At 37.6% G+C, this 19,817-nt stretch overlaps 1 protein-coding gene across 3 annotated transcripts in view; it reads left to right on the top strand.

The window, feature by feature from the left end:
- Ranbp17 (RAN binding protein 17) overlaps nt 1–19,817 on the top strand; it is a 319,336-nt gene that overhangs the window by 62,037 nt on the left and 237,482 nt on the right. For all 3 annotated transcript variants that reach the window (XR_008222563.1, XM_052759010.1, XM_052759009.1), the window contains exons 13-14: nt 1,149–1,254; nt 10,283–10,418. Coding sequence is in view for 2 of the 3 variants with exons in the window: in XM_052759010.1 (XP_052614970.1) it covers nt 1,149–1,254; nt 10,283–10,418 (242 nt within the window). In the remaining variant the exon portion in view is untranslated. The remainder of the gene's footprint in view (nt 1–1,148; nt 1,255–10,282; nt 10,419–19,817) is intronic.

Here is a 19,817-nt window from a genome sequence, read left to right as displayed (position 1 = left end):
TTGTTTTATGTGGGTTCTGAAGACCAAACTCAGGTGCTTCTGATGCAGACGCTTCACTAAATTAACTCCCTAGCTCTTTGTTCCATTACTTAAAGCTGTGTCATCTTGGGTATTTTTAACCATTAAGGTAACTCAGTAATCAGTGAAGTGCATAGAAAAAAATCTGTATTTTTAAAATATGAAAAAAGTCTAAAAGAGAGTAAATTTATTATTATCTGTAATGTTACAAGCAGAGTAGTTTCAAAATGAAAATGGGTAGACAGACACCCTCATAAAACTGACCATTGAGAACAGAGATGGTTATTGGCGAAGAGGATTTGTTGTGTGTAGTCTTGATATGTACCCCAGAGTGGCCTGGAAGTCCCTGTGGAGTGCAGTCTTACCTCAGATTTGCCTTCCTTATGCATCACACTTCCAAGTTCTGTCATTGCTGTGTATACTATCATACCCAGCTGACAATAATAGACTTTTTGAGAGGGCTGGGGGATGGGGGTGGGGCAGAATGTCATTATTCAGCCCAGGCTAGCCTGGAATTCATGGAGCTCCTATTGTCTTCCTTTTCTAGCCCCCCACCTCTCCTCAGTGCTGGATCATCTTCATGCACCATTGTGACCACAATTACAGTGCTTTTGGCTGGATAACAGGAATGTTTATTCATAGTACGTTTAAGGTCTTATCAAGTTTAATTTTTTTTGCTTTTTGAGACTGTGTAACTCTGCTGGAACTCTCTAAATAGACCAGGCTGGCCTCAACTCAGAGATCCACCTGCCTTTGCCTCTCTACTGCTGGGATTAGAGGTTGGATCACCATGGCCAGATCTATAAAGTTTAATAAATTCAATCACATCTTACTTTTCCCCATTTGCAAATGAAAATCTTAAGACTTTAAGAGGTAGGTAAGTACCTCATAAAATTGAAACAGATTGGCGGAACTGGGATTCATACCTATTTTTTTCCCCCTTGCTGGAAGATCTGCTGTTTTCACCGCCTTGATAAACATGAGACCCAGTGCTCTACTGTCTGTTGAAAACTGACTTTATAATAGTTAATTATTTGTTTAGAAGAATGTATGTTTTTGCTCATTTAGGGATTTCTGAAAAATAAGCTTATATATCAATACTTCTCATCTTTTTTCTTTCTTGTTGTAAGGACGCCTCGCATGGCTGATATACTTAGTTGGCACAGTTGTAGGAGGGAGATTAACATACACCAGCACAGATGAGCATGATGCTATGGATGGAGAACTATCCTGCCGGTGAGTAGCCATTCTTACTACACAGTTAAGAAGTTTAGCCTTTGAATTAGCTTTATATGGCCTAGTACAAAATGATGCCATTGGTTCCCTTTTGACTCGTGAGAAAATCAGTGCACGTATTATTTGATTCTTCAACAAATAGGCTCAAATTTACTTGATTTTTTTAACCCCTTAGTGCTAGTGATCACAGCCTTAATAAGCTTTTGTGACTCTTAACACTTTCCTAAACTGAGGGAAATTCCTGTGAATAATGTGAACAGCTTACTTTTCCACAGATTTTGATCAAATACCGTATTTCCTACACACTCATGTAGTTTTTGTTTCGGTGAAGGCTTAACATTCCAATGAAAATCAATATCATACGAATTTTCAGAGTACTATTGCCAGTTTTGTATGGACCCTACATGTGTATTTTCAACCTTCTTAAAAGCAGAAATTGTTACAACATTGTTTTATAACGAGAAAAATGGAAATAGTATCTAATTTGGGGCTGTTAAAAGATTCAAATGAATTTTTAGTGCTTAGAACAATGCCTGGTAAATATTGATGTATTATACACACATACCTGTTTAAATTGAACACAGTTTGTGAACATTTAACTTAAAAGTTAAATAACCTGGACTATGCCATAATTTAAAGTTGATTTTCAAATTTTATGTTGTTTTTCAATTTTTCTTTATTATTATAAATTACCTCCAAGTAAACATTAGTTTTTATAGATTGAAAGAATTTCATTTGTTAATTTCATAAAGTTGAATAGCTCATCAAAGTGTCCATAGCATTTTAAAGACTCATAATAAGTATTACCAGTTGGCCTTTGGAAGAGCTATACTTGTTCAGTGTAGTCCTTAATCTGAAAACCTAAAATCCACGGTGCTTTAAAATCTGAAACTGAATTCCAACACAACTAACAAACACTCTAAAATCTAAAAAGCCCTGAAATCTGACATAGTGTCTCAAATACTTGATATGATACTCAAATATACCATTTTATCTTCCAAACCCAAAGCCTGTAGATGCCAACATTATCTAAGATTATTATAGTTGATAGGTTAGTGTAACAAATGGCTTGTGTTAATTTGTATTCTTTTTCATTTTTTATAATTTTAATTTTTTTATTATTGCTATTTATATGTATCATCTACCCTTTTTTTTGCATGTGTAGTATATGTGTGTATGTATGCTCATTCCTGTGAGTGGATACAGATGTGCGTGGGTACATGTGCAGATGTGTGCATGTGGAGGCCTAAAAAGACATGAGGTGCTGCCCTCCATCACTCTCCTGTTATTTACTGCAGTAAGATCTGTCATTGATTTTAGCCAGTCTGCCTAGGCAGTCTGCCACAGGGATCACCTATTTCTCCCTCCTGAGGGTGGGGATTACAGCTGGCCACTCGAGTTGCCCACCTTTTTTGTGGGTTCAGGGGTTCCAACTCCTGTCTTCTTGCTTGCACAGTAAGCTTTGTCCACTAAGTCATCTCTTTGGTCCATACCTCACTTTCTTTTGTGCTTATCTTTGTAAACTTACTTATAATAATTCAGTTTATATTAAAGTTCTCAATATTTTGTTATTCAAACTATTAACCAAGGCCAACTCTATCTTTTAATGGTTTGTAATGCCACTTATATCTTACACAGAATTCTTTTGTCTTTTCTTAGGTCTTTCATATGTTTCCATTGATCTAGAAATCAGTTGTTACAATACTATTACTCGAGTAAAATCTTGAAAAATAATACTTAGTTGTTACATTATTCTTAAATATATTCTGTGTGTCTGTGTGCTGGGATGCGTGAATAATATATGGGTGTATTAGGGTTTCTATTGCTGTGATGAGACACCATGATCACAGCAACTCTTATAAAGAAATACATTTAATTGGGGTGGCAACCTTACAGTTCTAAGGTTCATCATGGTGGGACATGGCAGCATGCAGGTAGACGTACTGAAGAAGTAACTGAGAATCCTATATCTTGCAGTGATCTGAGATACTGCATGATATCTTGATCTTCTGAGACCTCAAAGCCCGCCTCCACAATGACACACTTCTCCAAGGCCACACCTCCTAGTATTGCCACTCCCTCGGGGGCTATTTTCTTTCAAACCACCACAATGGGCAAATGTGTATGTGAGTGTGCATACATATCAGGCCAGACAAGGAAGTTGGGAGTCTTCTACTACTATATTCCATGTTAGTTTTGACACAGTCTCTCATTGAACCTAAGACTCATGATTATGCTAGCTGATCAACAAGCATCTGGGATTTGCCTATCTTTGCCTTGCAATATTAGAGTTAACAGGCACATGTGGCCATACCTGGCTTTTATGTGTTTGCTGGGGATGTGAACTCGAGTCCTCTTGCTTGCATGCCAACCACTTTTATCCCACTGAGCCATATCATTAGCTTTAAATATACTCTTTTTTTTTTTTTGGTTTTTTGAGACAGGGTTTCTCTGTGTAGCTTTGCGCCTTTCCTGGAACTCGCTTTGGAAACCAGACTGGCCTCGAACTCACAGAGAGATCCGCCTGCCTCTGCCTCCCGAGTGCTGGGTTTAAAGGCGTGCGCCACCACCGCCCGACCTAAATATACTCTTAAGGTCTTGGTAAATGTGTTGTAATTGTGAGTAGAATTTTTTTCATTGCATATTCTTTCATCTTGTGTACTATCTTTTTCATAAGATTTGAACCTCTAATTGTATTTTAATTAAGATACATATTTTGGTTTCTTGAGACAGGGTTTCTCTGTGTAGTTTTGGAGCCTGTCCTGGAACTCACTCTGTAGACCAGGCTGACCTAGAGCTCACAGAGATCTACCTGCCTCTGCCTCCTGAGTGCTGGGATTAAAGGTGTGTGCCACCACTGCCCAGCAAAATATTATTTTTAAAAAAGATAAAACTTGAACCTGAATATATAAAAACATATTTACTTTTACCAAGACTTACTGTTTCTTACACCAATTTAAGTTGCTTGAAAATGTGAATATCAACTGTTTAGGGCCTTTGTAAAATGCTTTTGTAATTTTTAAGTACATGAAAAATAAGCCCTGTATCATCTTTTAAGTAATATTGCATATTTTGTAAATTGGAAATGAGGTGCTTCTGTTATTGTTGGTTTGCTATTTTAAAGATTTTCATCATTAAGCAATACTAGCACTTTCTAGAAAAATAGTATGTAATAAGGCATAAAGCAGATATCTACCTGCTCATTAGAGGAAAACTCATTTTTTCTTTAAACAGCAAAACTATCTACCTTTAATGAGTTGTCTCCTTACTAGCCTGCATTCCCTAGAAAATAGGGCTAAGTAGAACTTATGAGCTGATATTTTATTAAGATGTGATAAATTGTATTTTTCAGAGAATTAAGGATAGGAAAAAATAAGAGAAGATACTTGTCAGCTCTTATCGCTCTGGTTACTGTTTTTGGAATTCGTTTTTGTGATAAATTTGCTTATAAACATTAAATCATTTCTCATAGTGCTTTTGCTGTCATTTGCAAACGTATATAAGGATTAAAAAACAAAAACAACAAAAAAATCCGGACTTGCTTGTTGCTCAGTTTCTCAGCCGAGTGTGAGACAGCTTCTGTCTTTTGGTCTCGCCACTCACAGTATAAATCAGTGTGCCTTTGCAGGCTCCTCATCGCCACATCAGTCATGTTTTTATTCTTTCTTTCACTGCTTAAAATGGCCCGACTAGAGTGTTGACGCACTGGTTAGTGTTCCTACACAAGAAGGCTGTCATGAGTCTCAGAGAAAACGTGTAAGAAACTTTGTTTCAGACACAGTCTTACTACTGGGAGTTCTGTGCTAACAAGTTGTATGTTAAGTACTGTGTCCTTGACTAGAAGTAGACAGAAGAAGTCAGTGCACTGACAGATTGTGACCAGAGGCTTACAAGAGCTAACCCTGTATTTCCAGTGTTCTCAATGACTGTAGAAGAACATTGCGGTGAATAATGAGAACCAACATACACAGTAGTGTATATAAGAAACTTCTACAGCAATTTCCCCTAGGCTACACACAGCCCCTCTTCTCACAACAGCTGTGGTAGGGTTTACTAAGAGCAAACAACTTGCTGTTGTCTTCTTTCCGAGTCCTGCTTCTTAGTGGTTGAGGTCTGTACCTGGGGTCTTTAACTTCTCTCTCCTCCTTAGTGCACTTAAGGGGGAACTGGAGATGTTAGAGCTTTCTGTTGATCTGATCCTGTTGAGTGCCTGAAGATACAATGAGTTTTGACTTTTGTTTCCCTGGTGTAAAGTTGTAACTTTAGGAATTATGTGAATCCCTTCTGGGGCTTCGAGACAAGTAGAGGATATAGAGGCCAAGTGATCAAGTGCTGAGGTCGATGGGTTGTGCAAGCAGGGAAATACATATTCAAAGTGGATATATGCTAAGATTTGCTTGCATCTTGTTTGTGAACAACATAGATATTGTATGTGTTTTAGAATATTGGGATTCTAAACTTAAAATGTCCTCTTAGGTCCAATTGCAAAATAACACTTACATATGCGGAAGTTGCTGTAATTGGAAGCAGAACACTGTTGTCTCTCTAGTAGGGATTTGGATATCTACTCTTCCTCTCTAGCCACCCTGTCCAAATAGTCCATACCCTACTTCAGCTGTCCTTGTAGTTCTTACTACCTCTGCATGGTTTGTGCATTGTACCAAAGTAGCAGGAGGAGGAAGTGTTAACGCTTTCGTTCATTGATGCATTTTCTCTTCTGCTTTGCAGCCCAAGAGAGTATAGGATTGTCTCTAACTCACTGATAAAAGACACTGTGTACATTTGTGGCTTGTTGCCAATGCCAGCTGACGTGCCTTCAGTTCCAGTGAACTCCCAACGTTGCTCACAGTTTCTCATTTCAGTAATTCTTGTCTTCCAACTTTCAAAGATCTACTGAAAACTGCTTCACAAGAATGTTTAACCCTGCATATATCTGCAATTGGATGACTAGAGTTCAACTTCTGTCTTCTGCCTTCTTTAGCCCTAAGTCTTCCTATGTCTAATCTCTGACCACTGAGTGGCCCAAGCCTGTGTCTGGAGGGTCAGTCTCATCTTTCCCTTCGTTTTTCTTTCTAGTTTCCACATACTCGAGTGCTAAGCCGCTTTGTAGTTATTCCAGAAAATCTACCTTTTTCTTTTGTGCTTTCATCTTTTACCTGGACTAGTGGTATAACTTTAGAATGGACTCTGTTTCCTCTCTGCAGCCAAACAATCATTCTAAAATCCAGATCTCATTATTTCATTGCTTTGTTTATGTTCAGGAATAATGTTCCATTGGTATTTTCCTAAGGTTTAAAGTGTGTTTTAATAAGTTGATGCTGCATAACCGCTCCATTTCTCAGGGGGGGAAAAAACCTTCATATTTAAGGTATCAGGGACAAGTAAAACATAGTACCTGTGGTGGTTTGAATGTAATTGGCCCTCATAAGCTCATAGGGAGTGGCACTATTAGGAGGTGTGGCGTTTTGGAGGAGGTGTGGCCTTGGAGGAATTGTGTCACTTTTCGGGTGGGCTTTAAAATTTTTCTATCACTGGCGACTGTCCACTTGCCCATTTGCAGTTATTGGCAGGATGCTGCTGATAATGCTTCTTTGGACTGTAGTTCTCGAGGCTACAGGCTTCAGTGCTCTGCACTTTAACACCCTTCTGCTGACAGTTCTCTCCTCAGAATGAAGGTAACCTCTGTTGCATTCATGCTTTGGGTTTTTTTTTTTTAATGGATTGTTGTTGTTGTTGTTGTTGTTTATCAACATGACTTATCAGGCTCTCCCTTACTTAATTTTTGTGCCTTTCTTTCTTTCTTTCTTTCTTTCTTTCTTTCTTTCTTTCTTTCTTTCTTTCTTTCTTTCTTTCTTCCTTCCTTCCTTCCTTCCTTCCTTCCTTCCTTCCTTCCTTCCTCCCTCCCTCCCTCCCTCCCTCCCTCTCTCTCTCTCTCTCTCTCCCTCCCTCCCTCCTTCCCTCCATCCCCTCTCTCTTCCTCTCCCTCTCTCTCTCTCCCCCCATCTCTCTATATCTCTGTGTCTGTCTGTCTCTGTCTGTCTGTCTCTCTCTCTCTTTCTTTTTTTTTTTGGTTTTTGGAGATAGGATTTCTCTATTTAACTCTAGACCAGGCTGGCCTTGAACTCACAAAGATCTGTCTGCCTCCCAAGTGCTGAAATTAAAGGTGTGAGCCACCATACCCAACTTCCTGCCTTTCTTATTACTTTGTCTCTTGTCTCTGGCTGTTGAATCCCTATATTAAACATTTAAAAAATTTTTTTAAACTTTTATTTTGCATATGGGTATTTTGCCTGCAAATATGTCTTGTCTGTTCATTGGGTGGATGCCTGGTGCCTATGGAGACCAGAAGGTGACTGACTCCCCTAGAACTGGACTTACAGACAGTTGTTGCCATGTGGGTCCTAGAAATAGCTCCTCTGGAAGAGAAGTTAGTGTTTTTAACTACTGAGCTATCACTCCAGCCTCCATTTAAAAATTCTTAAATAAGCCGGGCAGTGGTGGTGCACACCTTTAATCCCAGCACTCGGGAGGCAGAGGCAGGCGGATCTCTGTGAGTTTGAGGCCAGCCTGGTCTACAAAGCAAGTTCCAGGAAAGGCGCAAAGCTACACAAAGAAACCCTGTCTTGAAAAAAAACAAAAACAAAAACAAAAAATCTTAAACAAACAATTTTTTGTTCTCTTTCTAAATGTCTATGTCCTCTCTCCTTCCACTGTTATTATTCCAGGATACTAGGAATCCTTGTTAATTCCCCCTCCCCCCAAGACAGGGTTTCTCTGTAGTTCTCGCTCTGTAGACCAGGCTGGCCTCGAAATCACAGAGATCCACCTGGCTCTGCCTCCCAAGTGCTGGAATTAAAGGCGTAGGCCACTACCGCCCAGCTCCTTGTTAATTCTTTATAGCATTTCTTATGTTATCCAACTTGGCATTCATTATTCTATGTGTTAATTGTATTCTGTGTGTTAATGTATTATTTGTGAATTTCTCTAGGATGGGGCTATATCTGTATCTTTCTCATTTTTGTATTTTGATTACCTAATATATACTTAACATAGTTTTTGTTGGTTTAATGGATACTTATTAATTAAATTGGATTTCCAAGGGAATCCAAAACAATTTTCCAGAATCCATTTCTTTGTACTTGGTACTATGTATTTATAACTTGGATTTTAATTTTTTAATGAAGGCCTAGTGTGATGGCGTATACCTTTAATCCCAGCACTTACAGAGGCAGAACCAGGCAGAACCAGGTAGATCTCTGTGAGTTCGAGACCATTCTATATAGTAAGTTCCACGCCAGCCAGGGCTACAGAGTGAGACCCTATCTCAATAAAACCAACACCTAAAAATTACTTAATGAGGTAACTTACTTAATGAAGTTATTTGAACTTATTTCAGTTCTTCCATACTTTTTATAAAATTTAAAACATAAGATAGATGTAGGACAGTAAATTGAATCTGGTGATGAATATTACATGTATCTTTGTGTAATGTATATGTATAAAATGTATTTTTACAAAGTCAAGTATGTTGCATACATAGAATGAACAAGATGGATCAGGGCTAGGCAAGGCCTCAACATTTCATCTTTTAAAAAAAAAAATCATATAATTTACTAGGTTGGGCTTGGTGGTGAACATCTATAGTCCTGTCACTTGGGAGGCTGAGGTAGGATTTCTGTGTATACAAAGCTATCTTAGGTTATACAGTGGAACCCTGCCTCAACCACACCAAACCAAGTACTACCCCCTCCTCCACTGACATAATGTATTGATTTTGTTAATGCAAGGTACTTAACAATTTTCCACTAGGAAATTTTCATAAAAGTATGCAATGGTCAAGGATGTCTTCATTGAAAATGCAAGGGTGAGAATGATATATTATATAGAAGTAAAAGTTAAGAAATTTGCCCTAATCTCCCATTCACTTACAATTTGCTGATGATAATATTGGATCAGGCCCTCTGAATGGGTGAGACAGTTGATTGGCTTGATCTGTTTGGGAGGCATCCAGGCAGTGGGACCGGGTCCTGTGCTCATTGCATGGGTTGGCTGTTTGGAACCTGGGGCCTATGCAGGATTGCTTGGCTCGGCCTGGGAGGAGGGGACTGGACCTACCTGGACTGAGTCTACCAGGTTGATCTCAGTCTGTGGGGAAGGCTTTGCCCTGGAGGAGATGGGAATGGGGGGGGGGGGGCTGGGGGGAAGGTGAGGGGGACGGGAGGGGGGAGAACAAGGGATCCGTGGCTGATACGTAGAACTGAATTGTATTGCAAAATAAAAAAAAAGAAAGAAAAAAAATAAATAAAAATAAAAACACACTCAAAAAATGAAAAAAAAATTAAATAATAATAATCAGTTGAAAATATATCATTTTGTGACAGCTAATAATAATAGTTTGGTATTTAAAATGATTGAAATAAGCCTGGTAATGCACTTCTCAGGAATGTCACAAGTTGGAGGCCTGCTTAGGCTACAGAGTGAGTTCAAACCAGCTTAGGCAACTTAGTGAGACTGTGCTTCAAATGAAAAGCAAAAGAGGGGATATGAATTATGGGGTGCTTGTCTGTATGTACAAGGACCTAAGTTCAACCTCCAGAGCCACATCTTGTATACACACAGCTTGATTTTCTTAAAAATTTTTGGCAATATTTTCATGTTTTAGGTAAAATTTTAATCATTCATTTATAGAGTACTGAATATAACTTCATAGATATGATCTTAATTTTAAAGAATTGAGTCATGATTTTGAAATATTTAGAAATGCAAAGTGAAGAACATAACTGTACATTTAATATCCTTTAAAAATACAAGAATACTTTTATCTCTATATTTATATGTATATGTCATGCATCTATATATAACCTTTAGTGGAATAGTATGTATATGCTCGCAGGTGATTAAAATAACATTTTCTGGACATGCTTTTGTATTTTCTCACTTTTTAGAGTGATTATATGTTTGTAATAAATACCTTAATATTGTTTCTTTGAGAATTTGTATTAAAGCTTTTTTTTTCCTTCATGGAAAGCGTTTTTCAGCTTATATCTTTAATGGATACCAGATTGCCTCGCTGCACCAATGAAAAAATAGAACTTGCAATTCTCTGGTTTTTGGATCAGTTTCGTAAAACATATGTTGGTGATCAGCTTCAAAGAACCTCAAAGGTAGGTTTTTACTGTCCGAAAGCTTTAATGTATTATTGGGGATGAACATGGGTATATACACATACCAGGTGGGAGGTGAGTGATAGAGATATCGTGTAACTCTACCACAGACATGTAATTGATAGCTGAATTCATCTGTTGAATTGATATTGAAGCACAATGTAAAATTAATTTACTTGTTTTATACATACATTTACTCTAAAGGAATAATAAATATTTTTATGTGGATAGTTATTGAATACTTTGGATTACAAATATACCTTAATAGATAACATCTTTTATACTTCAAGGTTAGAAACAAGATTTGCTGTTTTAAGAGTTCTGAAGTTGGGGGGGTCTGACATTTAAGTGATTTCCTATTCCAGTCATTCCTTGGCATTTTTACATGCTAAATCATATGGACTAGGAGAATTTAGATGTATACCAAACAGACAGCAGTTAAATCACCATAATGTTGGGAGACTTGTAATGTGATAATTGAAAGGTTAGCATCAGCATGTTTTAAATAAATTGATTTAGAAACATAATAAAAGATTATTGAGTTTGTTTATGTGAGTCCTAAGGGAATACTTAGGAGTATACATGTCCTTCTGTATTTATGGATTCTGTATCCATGGGTTCAACCAACTGTGCATTGAAAATAACATTACATTGTATTAAACATGTTTTGACTGTTTTCCTTGTCAATCTTTCCTAAAAACATGTTGAAATTACTATAACTCTTGTACATACTGTATGTAATCTAGAGAAGATTTAAAATATCAGGGAAGATCTGTGTATGTTATATGCAAATACCACAAAATATTATTTACTAGTTGCAAAACATTATTTTGTATTCTTTTTTTTTTTTGGTTTTTCGAGACAGGGTTTCTCTGTGTAGCTTTGCGCCTTTTCTGGTACTCGCTTTGGAGACCAGGCTGGCCTCGAACTCACAGAGATCCACCTGGCTCTGCCTCCCAAGTGCTGGGATTAAAGGCGTGCGCCACCACCACCTGGCACAAAACATTATTTTACTCTAAGACTGTTTTATGGTGTTAGGAACATAGTATGAGGGTAAAGCACTTGCTTAGCATAAGGCCCTGGGTTTAATCCATGGTACTGAAAAGGGGGTGGGAGACAAAGGGCAGAAAAAGAAAGATAGACTGGTTATCCTTCATGATAACATTTCAGGTAAAATTTTCTTTACCTTTTAAGGAAGTGATACAATTTGATGTTTTCTTGCTTGACTGTATATGACATTTTATTTACATTTAGAATTTTATTGGAATTTAGCTACCATCAAATGACATAGTTAGGAAGAAAAAAAAAGAGTAAGAGTAGCTGTTTAAGGTAGTTACTAAGACAAAATATATACAGGATTACTACTACCAGGTTTATTTGGCTAAAATCCTCAGTCAGAACCATATAGAGTAGAAGGAAAAGCTTTCTTATTGTTCTCTTTAAAGTGCTTGGGAAAAAATATGAACGAGACTGATTATTTTAGATAGGTGAAATTTGAGTTTTCTTCAAAGTTTTTGTTTGAGATACAAAACTTACACATATATACATACACACATATGTGAGCTTTTAATGTAAGGTCCTCATGAAAAAAGTGATAGATTAATTTCCTTTACATATTAGGAAAGGATCTACATATCATCAGACTGGTAAGAGAAATCACTGCTTCTTTTAATTTAATATTTTTGGTGCCTGCACTTTATCCTGTTTATCAGAAGTATTTAATCCTAGATGATTTTAAGGTATTTGTGTAAGTCAGTTTCCAAGAAGAACAACTTCAAGACTCTTTGGGCTTGTAGTTGCAGAAGTTTCCGTTTGTGCACGGAGCCACTTTTTTGGTCTGTGGTGAGGAGCATTGTGACAACCAGAAGGCCTAGGAGACAGAGCTGTTCATCTTAGGAAAAGCCCAGCACAAGTGCCTTTTGAGAATCCCCACCTCCAAAAATACTTCTTCCAACCAGGCCTTTACTTCTAATAGTGTGTTCAGCTATGAATTAATAATATATCAATCCATTGTAAAGTTAGAGGCCTTCATGATCCAGTCACCTCTCAAACAGCTATCAGCTGTCAATCAAGCCCCCTTATGGAAGCCTTAGAAAAACAGTTTTAGACTCAAACCATTAAATTCCTCTTGACTAATACCAGTGTGAGGCAGAGCTTCCCCCGTTTCTTGTGTCTAGCTTGGTTGCTGATGGGTCTTGGTGGAGTTCTCAGTTTGCTGTTCGTTCTTCTTTTCAGAGTTGTTTGCACTGCCACTAGCAGATCAGGAAGGCTGGTGTTGTTGCTACTGCAACAGAGCTTAGGACATTTAATAAGTACTGTATGTGACCAGCCCTTGATGTCCTGGCTTTTGCAGCTGAATTCAACCAATCGTAGATCAAAAATATTCAGAACAGAGCTGGGGAAACAGCTCAAAGGTAAAAGTGTTTGGTGAGCAAGCATAATGACCTGATTTGTGATCCCCAACCCCTCTGTAAAAGCTGAGTATGGCAGCATATGCCTGTAACCTTAAAAATGTAGGAAGCTTCTAAGACAGAGGCGAGTAGTTCTTGGCTTGCTGGCCAGCCATTCAAGTTTTCAAAATGGGCAGGCAGCTCCAGGTTCACTGAGACCCTGTCTCAGAAAAGTAAGTGGATAGATAGTACCTTGTTTTTAAGAAGTCCCTACCAGTACATTATGTATACTTTTGTGTGTCCAATTAAATAAGTAAAAAATAAAGCAGAATTAAAAGACTGTAAAAAAAAAAAAGTCCCTACATGTAATGTCAATGTCTTAGGCTTCTTATCAGTATATCCCCTTCTTAGTGCCCAAATTGTAAGTTTGTTTGTGTATATCTCCTATTTTAGCATTATGTTGCATTATACTTGTTAGCAAAATATAAACTATAATTTGGGTTAGTTCTGTTTCTACCTTAATTATTGTCAGAACCCCTATTGTCTTGGAGTATAGCTTACATACTTCCTACTAACTTAAATATATGCTTTTTGTAGAGTTAGACAGAAGATGGGCCTATAACTCAAGCTTAGTACTTCCAGGTTATAGTTTTATAGTTAGCGAGAATGAGGAGGGTTTATATGAGCGAGAATTGTTGAGACCGAGGTTGGATAAAGCACAGGGACATATAGCCAAACGAATGGAAACACATGAACTATGAACCAATAGCTGAGGAGCCCCCAACTGGATCAGGCCCTCTGAATGGGTGAGACAGTTGATTGGGAGGGGGGAGAACAAGGGAATCCGTGGCTGATATGTAGAACTGAATTGTATTGCAAAATAAAAAAAAAAGTTTTAGATAAAAAAAAATGCGAAATGATACTGACTTACGTGAAATTTGTCAGCCATATTTTTAGGTAAGGTATGGTTTTAAGAATCTTGATAATTTTTCTAAAAGATAGATTGAATTTTTTGAAATCACATGTGTATTTTTGTGGCTATGAAATACTGATGTAGGTGCTCGTGGAAGCCAGCAGTACCAGCTCCTCCTCCCGCTGGAGTTAGAGGTGATTGTGAATCACCTGATGTGGGTGCCAGGACGAACACAGGTCCTGTGGGAGAGCAGCAAGTGATGCTAACCACTGAGCAATTTCTCTAACGACTTATAGAGAACATATAAATAAATAGTTCAGATACCAAGGTGGGTTCACCAAAGAGTCATAAATGATATATGTGTTAGAACTGTGGGCTGTGCCAGGAGGTGGTGGTGCATGCCTTTAATTTCAGCTCTCAGGAGGCAGAGGCAGGCAGATCTCTGAGTTTGAGGCCAGCCTGGTCTACAGAGCGCTCCAGGATGGCAGGGGTTACACAGAGAAACCCTGTTTCAAACCAAATAAACGAAAAGAATGTGTCTTGTGAGTGAAAAAGAAGCTGTAAATCAAGCTGGTCATTTATTGAACAGTTAGTCTCCCAGATTCTTTGTTCAGAACCTAACAAGAATTGTTGCTCATTAAACCAGTATGGAAATAGTTATTTTGTTAACAGTTTTCATTTTATGCACATGGGAACTGAGGCTTTGAATGTTGGAATAAATCTGTTTCTGTATTTTGGATCCGTATTTGATTGGATGCCTTATCGAAAGCCTGTGCTGCCATCGACTTTGCCTAGCCTGTCCATTGGGACACTGAACAAGCTCTTCCATACAGGAACTCTGTTGTAAAAACCTCTTTTGCTTTCTGATATTCAGGAAGAATTACACTGAGCTCAGAATGTTTCCATTGTACTTCTTGTATCTGCTCTGCCTCCCGATTTTGCTGGTTTTCTCTTCTGGGTGTGACATCCACCCTTTTCTCCTGCCTCCTCCCTTCCGTCTGCACTGTCACTGCTCCCCACTGACGTGAAAAGATTTTCACTGTGCTCCTCCTTGCTGCTCTTCCACCTGCCCCCCACTATGTTCCATTATCCACACTGCTACTGTGTAATCTTCATGGAAAATGAGAGGGAAATGTATCGAACTTCCTCATGCCTGGTATCCATCTTGGTCAGGTCTCAATGCTTTGTTTTCTCTGCTTCATACCTATATATTTTACATTAAACATTGACCCTGTTGCTGTTTTCATTGTTATTTTTAATCACATTTTGCTCAAAAGTAACTGTTGTCATAAATTTTGTGTTATTGCTATCTGTGAGTCTATTCTTTGTTGATGTTTCTGTGTATTTGTATACAAAATACAGTGTGATTAACTTTATATAGAAGTAATCTGCCATTGGGACCTGCAGGAACTTGCCTGCTTTGATAAGTTCTGTTTTTGAGATTTATCCATGAGACATACAGATTTATTTATTGCACTTGAATGGTATACAGTGCATTACTGTGACATTATATACTCATTTATTCCTGTTGATAATGTGTGCTATTTCCAGTTTTTCAATTCTGCAAAACATCTTGTAGTAAATATACTTGTTCTTATCTCTTCTTGCATTTATACAAGCTTAAAAAAATAACAGAAGCAAATGCTTGATTGTAGAATGCATATGTCTCTAGCTTTATTAGATTGTGCAGTTGTCTTCATAAGTATTAGAGCAATTTATTTTCCTCTCTGAACAAGTTAGGTACGTTCTTATCGTTCCTCTTGCAGCCTTCACAGTTTGTCAGTCTTTGGGAAACACATTCTTTCCCCTATGCGTATTTCTTTAGTAGTTCTCATTATTTACAGGATGAGCTTCTCCAGTGGTCGACCATTGTCCACTTTACAACCTCTCCTTCGAACACTTTATTCTACTCTATGACATGTTTGGTGTGGGAATTGTTGCTGTTTCTTTTTTTTCTTGCCTGTTTATACTCAATATGAAGTGACTGCAAATCTCTACTCTGTATTAAGACCAAGTATATGAAGTCCACCTCAGGTGTCATTTCTCATTTGCTACCCACCTTGCTTTTTGGAGACAAAGTCTGTCACTTATCCTCGAACTCACTTATTAGGTTAGATTGGCTGGCTTATGAGGCCCAGCTATCGTCCTAGCTCCACCCCTCCATTGCTAGGATTACATATAAATGCACACCTTGCTTGTATATGGGGTTCTGGGCATCAGAGTCAGGTCCTTGTGTTTATGAGGCAAATACTTTACTGAGTGAACTGTCTCACCAGTCCTTCAGTAAGTTTTTAATTGAAAGAAGGTACAGGAAAGAAAGTAAAATAATTATAAAATATCCACTTATGAATTGAAGTAGATGAATTGATAAGCAGTGAACTTTCTTTCATATATTTCTGACTACTGGTGAATCCAACATCAAGGACATACTAGCACATTCAGTAATAGAGCAAAATAACTCACTTGAATACCAGTATAAACTAGATATACCAGAAGACATCTATAGACTATTCTCCTAAATACCAGAATATACATTCTTCTCAAGTGACCACATTACTATACAATTTAAAAAAAAAAAAACTTAATACATTTTAAGTGACTGAACTAAGCAAAGAATGTTCACTAAACACAAAGGAATCAATCACTCTATCTATCTATCTATCTATCTATCTATCTATCTATCTATCTATCTATCTATCTATCTTTGTTGCTGAGGATCAAACTCAAGGCCCCACTGGGTTTCAGCCATCAGAGAGAAATCTAAAATACTTACAGATGAATTAAAGTGAAAATACAGCATAACAAAATGTATAAAAAATGCAATGAAAGTAGTAATGAAGACCAGTTTATAGCTATAAATACCTACGTTAAAAAGAGCTGGGGCTGTGGGTTTTGGAGCACACTTTTAATCCCAGTAATTGGGAGATAGAGCCAAGCAGCTAGCTGTGATTTTTCAGACAAGCCTTATCTACATAGCAAGTTCCAGGTCAGCCAAAGCTACATAGTGAGACCCTATCTCTAAAAATAAGTAAATAAATGAAATAAATAAAAAGAAAAGAGCTGGACATGGTGGTGAAGAAGCCTGAGGATACATGATTCCAGTATCTTGGAAAGAAAAGAGATCTCAAATCAGCTGCCCTATCACATTAGAAAAAAATAAAAGAAATTAAATTGAAAGAAGAAAGGAAGTAATGAAGACAAAGATAGAAATAAATGAAATGGAGATTTCTTGATTGTTTGTTTTTGGGTTTCTTTGAGACAGAATTTCTCTGTGTAGCTTTGGAGCCTGTCCTAGAACTCACTCTGTAGACCAGGCTGGCCTCGAACTCACAGAGATCCACCTGCCTCTGCCTCCTGAATGCTGGGATTAAAGGCGTGCACCACCACCACCTGGCTGAAATGATTTTAAAACAAGAGAATCAAAGCCCCAAATAATAGTAGTAACAAAATGAGTAAAATATTCAAAGCCCCAAGTAGTAGTTGTAGCAGCAGTAGTTGCTTTTAGGACCAACAAACTTTAAGGTGGTTTGTCAAGAGGAAGAGAGAGGCCGGGCGTGGTGGCGCACGCCTTTAATCCCAGCACTCGGGAGGCAGAGCCAGGCGGATCTCTGTGAGTTCGAGGCCAGCCTGGGCTACCAAGTGAGTTCCAGGAAAGGCGCAAAGCTACACAGAGAAACCCTGTCTCGAAAAACCAAAAAAAAAAAAAAAAGAGGAAGAGAGAAAGGAGGGGACTCAGAACTCTGAAATGAAGAATGAAATAGTTGCCGTTATTGCTGATCTTAAAGAAATGAGTTTATAATGGAATATTGTGAGCAGCTGATGGCAAATGAATTAGAGAACTTGGGTGACATGGCCCAGTTCCTTAAGACAGATTCCTGAAGGTGACTTATTAAGATATAGAACCTTGAGTAGACATGTAACAACAGCTCATGAGGATGTGTCAGGAATCAAAGGTTGCCTACAAAGAATGCAGACTCACATCGTCCCCTAGTGAATTCTACTGAAGAGTGGACAACCAAAGCAACTTTGGAAAAGAACAATCTTGAAAAGCTCACATTCCTATATGAATGTGGAAAAAAGACTAAAATTAAAAAAAAAAATTGGCAAAAGAATCCAACACCTTGTAAGGTCAAGAAGAAGACCATGATGGCTACTATTTTGACTTCTGTTAAATGTGATGCAGATTCTGGCCAGGGAAATTAAGAAATAAATAAAAATAAAAGGCATGTGGGCTAGGGAGAAGAAATGAAACTATCCCTGTTAGTAAATAACATGTCCTTATATATTAAAAAATTCATAAGGACCCATTGGAACTAATTACACTAGTAAGTGTGTAGTATATAATAATATCAGTAACTGTATAAAAGAGAATTCAAAAAATATTTGAGTCCAACATGGTGTGGTTTATGCCTTTAGGAGTCTGAGGCAGGAGAATCACAAATTTGAGGCCAGCATGGATTTCATAGCAAATTCTGGGTAGAATTGTGCCCACCCACCAAAATACTACTACTTCAGAGAGAGAGAGAGAGAGGGAGAGAGAGAGAGGAAAAAGAAAAAACTGTCCAATTTACATATACTTGAATCAACCCAAAAAAAAGCAAACATCCTATTTTAAGATAATATCAAAACTATAATAAATATGTAACAAAAGAAGTATAAAGTTATAATCTGAAAACTAAAACAACATTGTTGAAATAAATTAAAGGATCCCTTACAATGGTAAAGAAGATCCTGTATTGATCTTGTATTAGGAAACTTAATGTTGGTGAGAAGGAGCTTTTTACAAGTTGATCTATGCATTGAGCATATTGTCTACCAAAGTCTTGGTTTCCTTTTTTGCAAGAATTGGCACACATATCCTAGCATTCACTAGATTAAAAGGACCCAGAATAACTAGGACACTCATGGAACAGAATAACCCAGAAAGGGCCATGCTTTAATTTGAAACTTTGTACACAGCAGCAATGAAGACAGTGTGGCACATGCCCAGGAATAGCACATATGTAAAGTGCCTGTTCATGTATAGCTCCTGAGTTTTGACAAAAATGCCAAAGACAATTAAATGAGAAGAGAACTATTCAGTGAATGGGGCTGGACAGCTGCACCACCTATGAAGAATTTCATTTTGCTTTTTTAGAAGGTTGTCAAGGCACTGGGAAGATTCTGGTTACAGAGGGAGAGAAGTCACGTTACTGATTTCTAAGTTGGGTGGTGCCATACACTCAAAATTCATCAAAGATTGACATTCTGGCACTTGTTAATGTTATTAATAGTTACTGATTTCTAAGTTGGGTGGTGCCATACACTCAAAATTCATCAAAGATTGACATTCTGGCACTTGTTAATGTTATTAATAGCCTCATTTTCTATTCTCAGAAGTCATCCCTATTTGGAGGATAAATTATATGATCACTTTTTGTGTAGATCACATTCATAGACAGGTTATCAGAGCTTATAAGTAAGAAATAACACTTTAAGACTAGGCAAGCATTCTGCCCTTTTGGACCTTTGTTTCTCAGTATTTAAGTAAAAACTATTTTTGTAAACATGAACTAGTGATTTTTCAGTATATTATATCCTTATAAATCTGTGGAATAACTTAGAATTTGCATTAACAAAGTAGTGCTTGTTGATATCTTTTTCAATTGCCTGCAATAAAACCAGGAATCCTATTTTTCTGTGTATGGCTGTCTAAAGGGTTTGGGGCAATGGTTCTTTTCATTGTCCGGAGTTAGTTTTTCCTGCTGTTGAGTACACAGGCAGAGCAGCAGATGGCATTCTCTCCCTACAGTTGTCAGGCCCTCATACCTCACACTGCTAACAGTTACTGTTAAATCGAGTGGGAAAGCGCTTGACTAATGAAGCAGAAAAGCATACTAGTAACTTAGAGACTGTTACACACATGTGTAAGCCACTACTGAAATAGTAAATTAACTGCTGTTTGTAGGTATTTCTATATATTTTGTTTGTTAGTAAAATTTATGTTTGTGTTTGACACATAATTTTTAGGAAAAATAGAATTAAGTAGCAATTTTACAACATTGTAAACAGTATTTTAAACATTCTAGTGAAACAAGCATATTGTGCAGATTATAG

The sequence above is a fragment of the Peromyscus californicus genome, unplaced genomic scaffold (genome assembly GCF_007827085.1).
Source record: "Peromyscus californicus insignis strain IS unplaced genomic scaffold, ASM782708v3 Scaffold_3__1_contigs__length_106647218, whole genome shotgun sequence".
NCBI classification, from domain to species: domain Eukaryota; kingdom Metazoa; phylum Chordata; class Mammalia; order Rodentia; family Cricetidae; genus Peromyscus; species Peromyscus californicus.
This window is presented reverse-complemented; position numbering and strand designations above follow the sequence as displayed.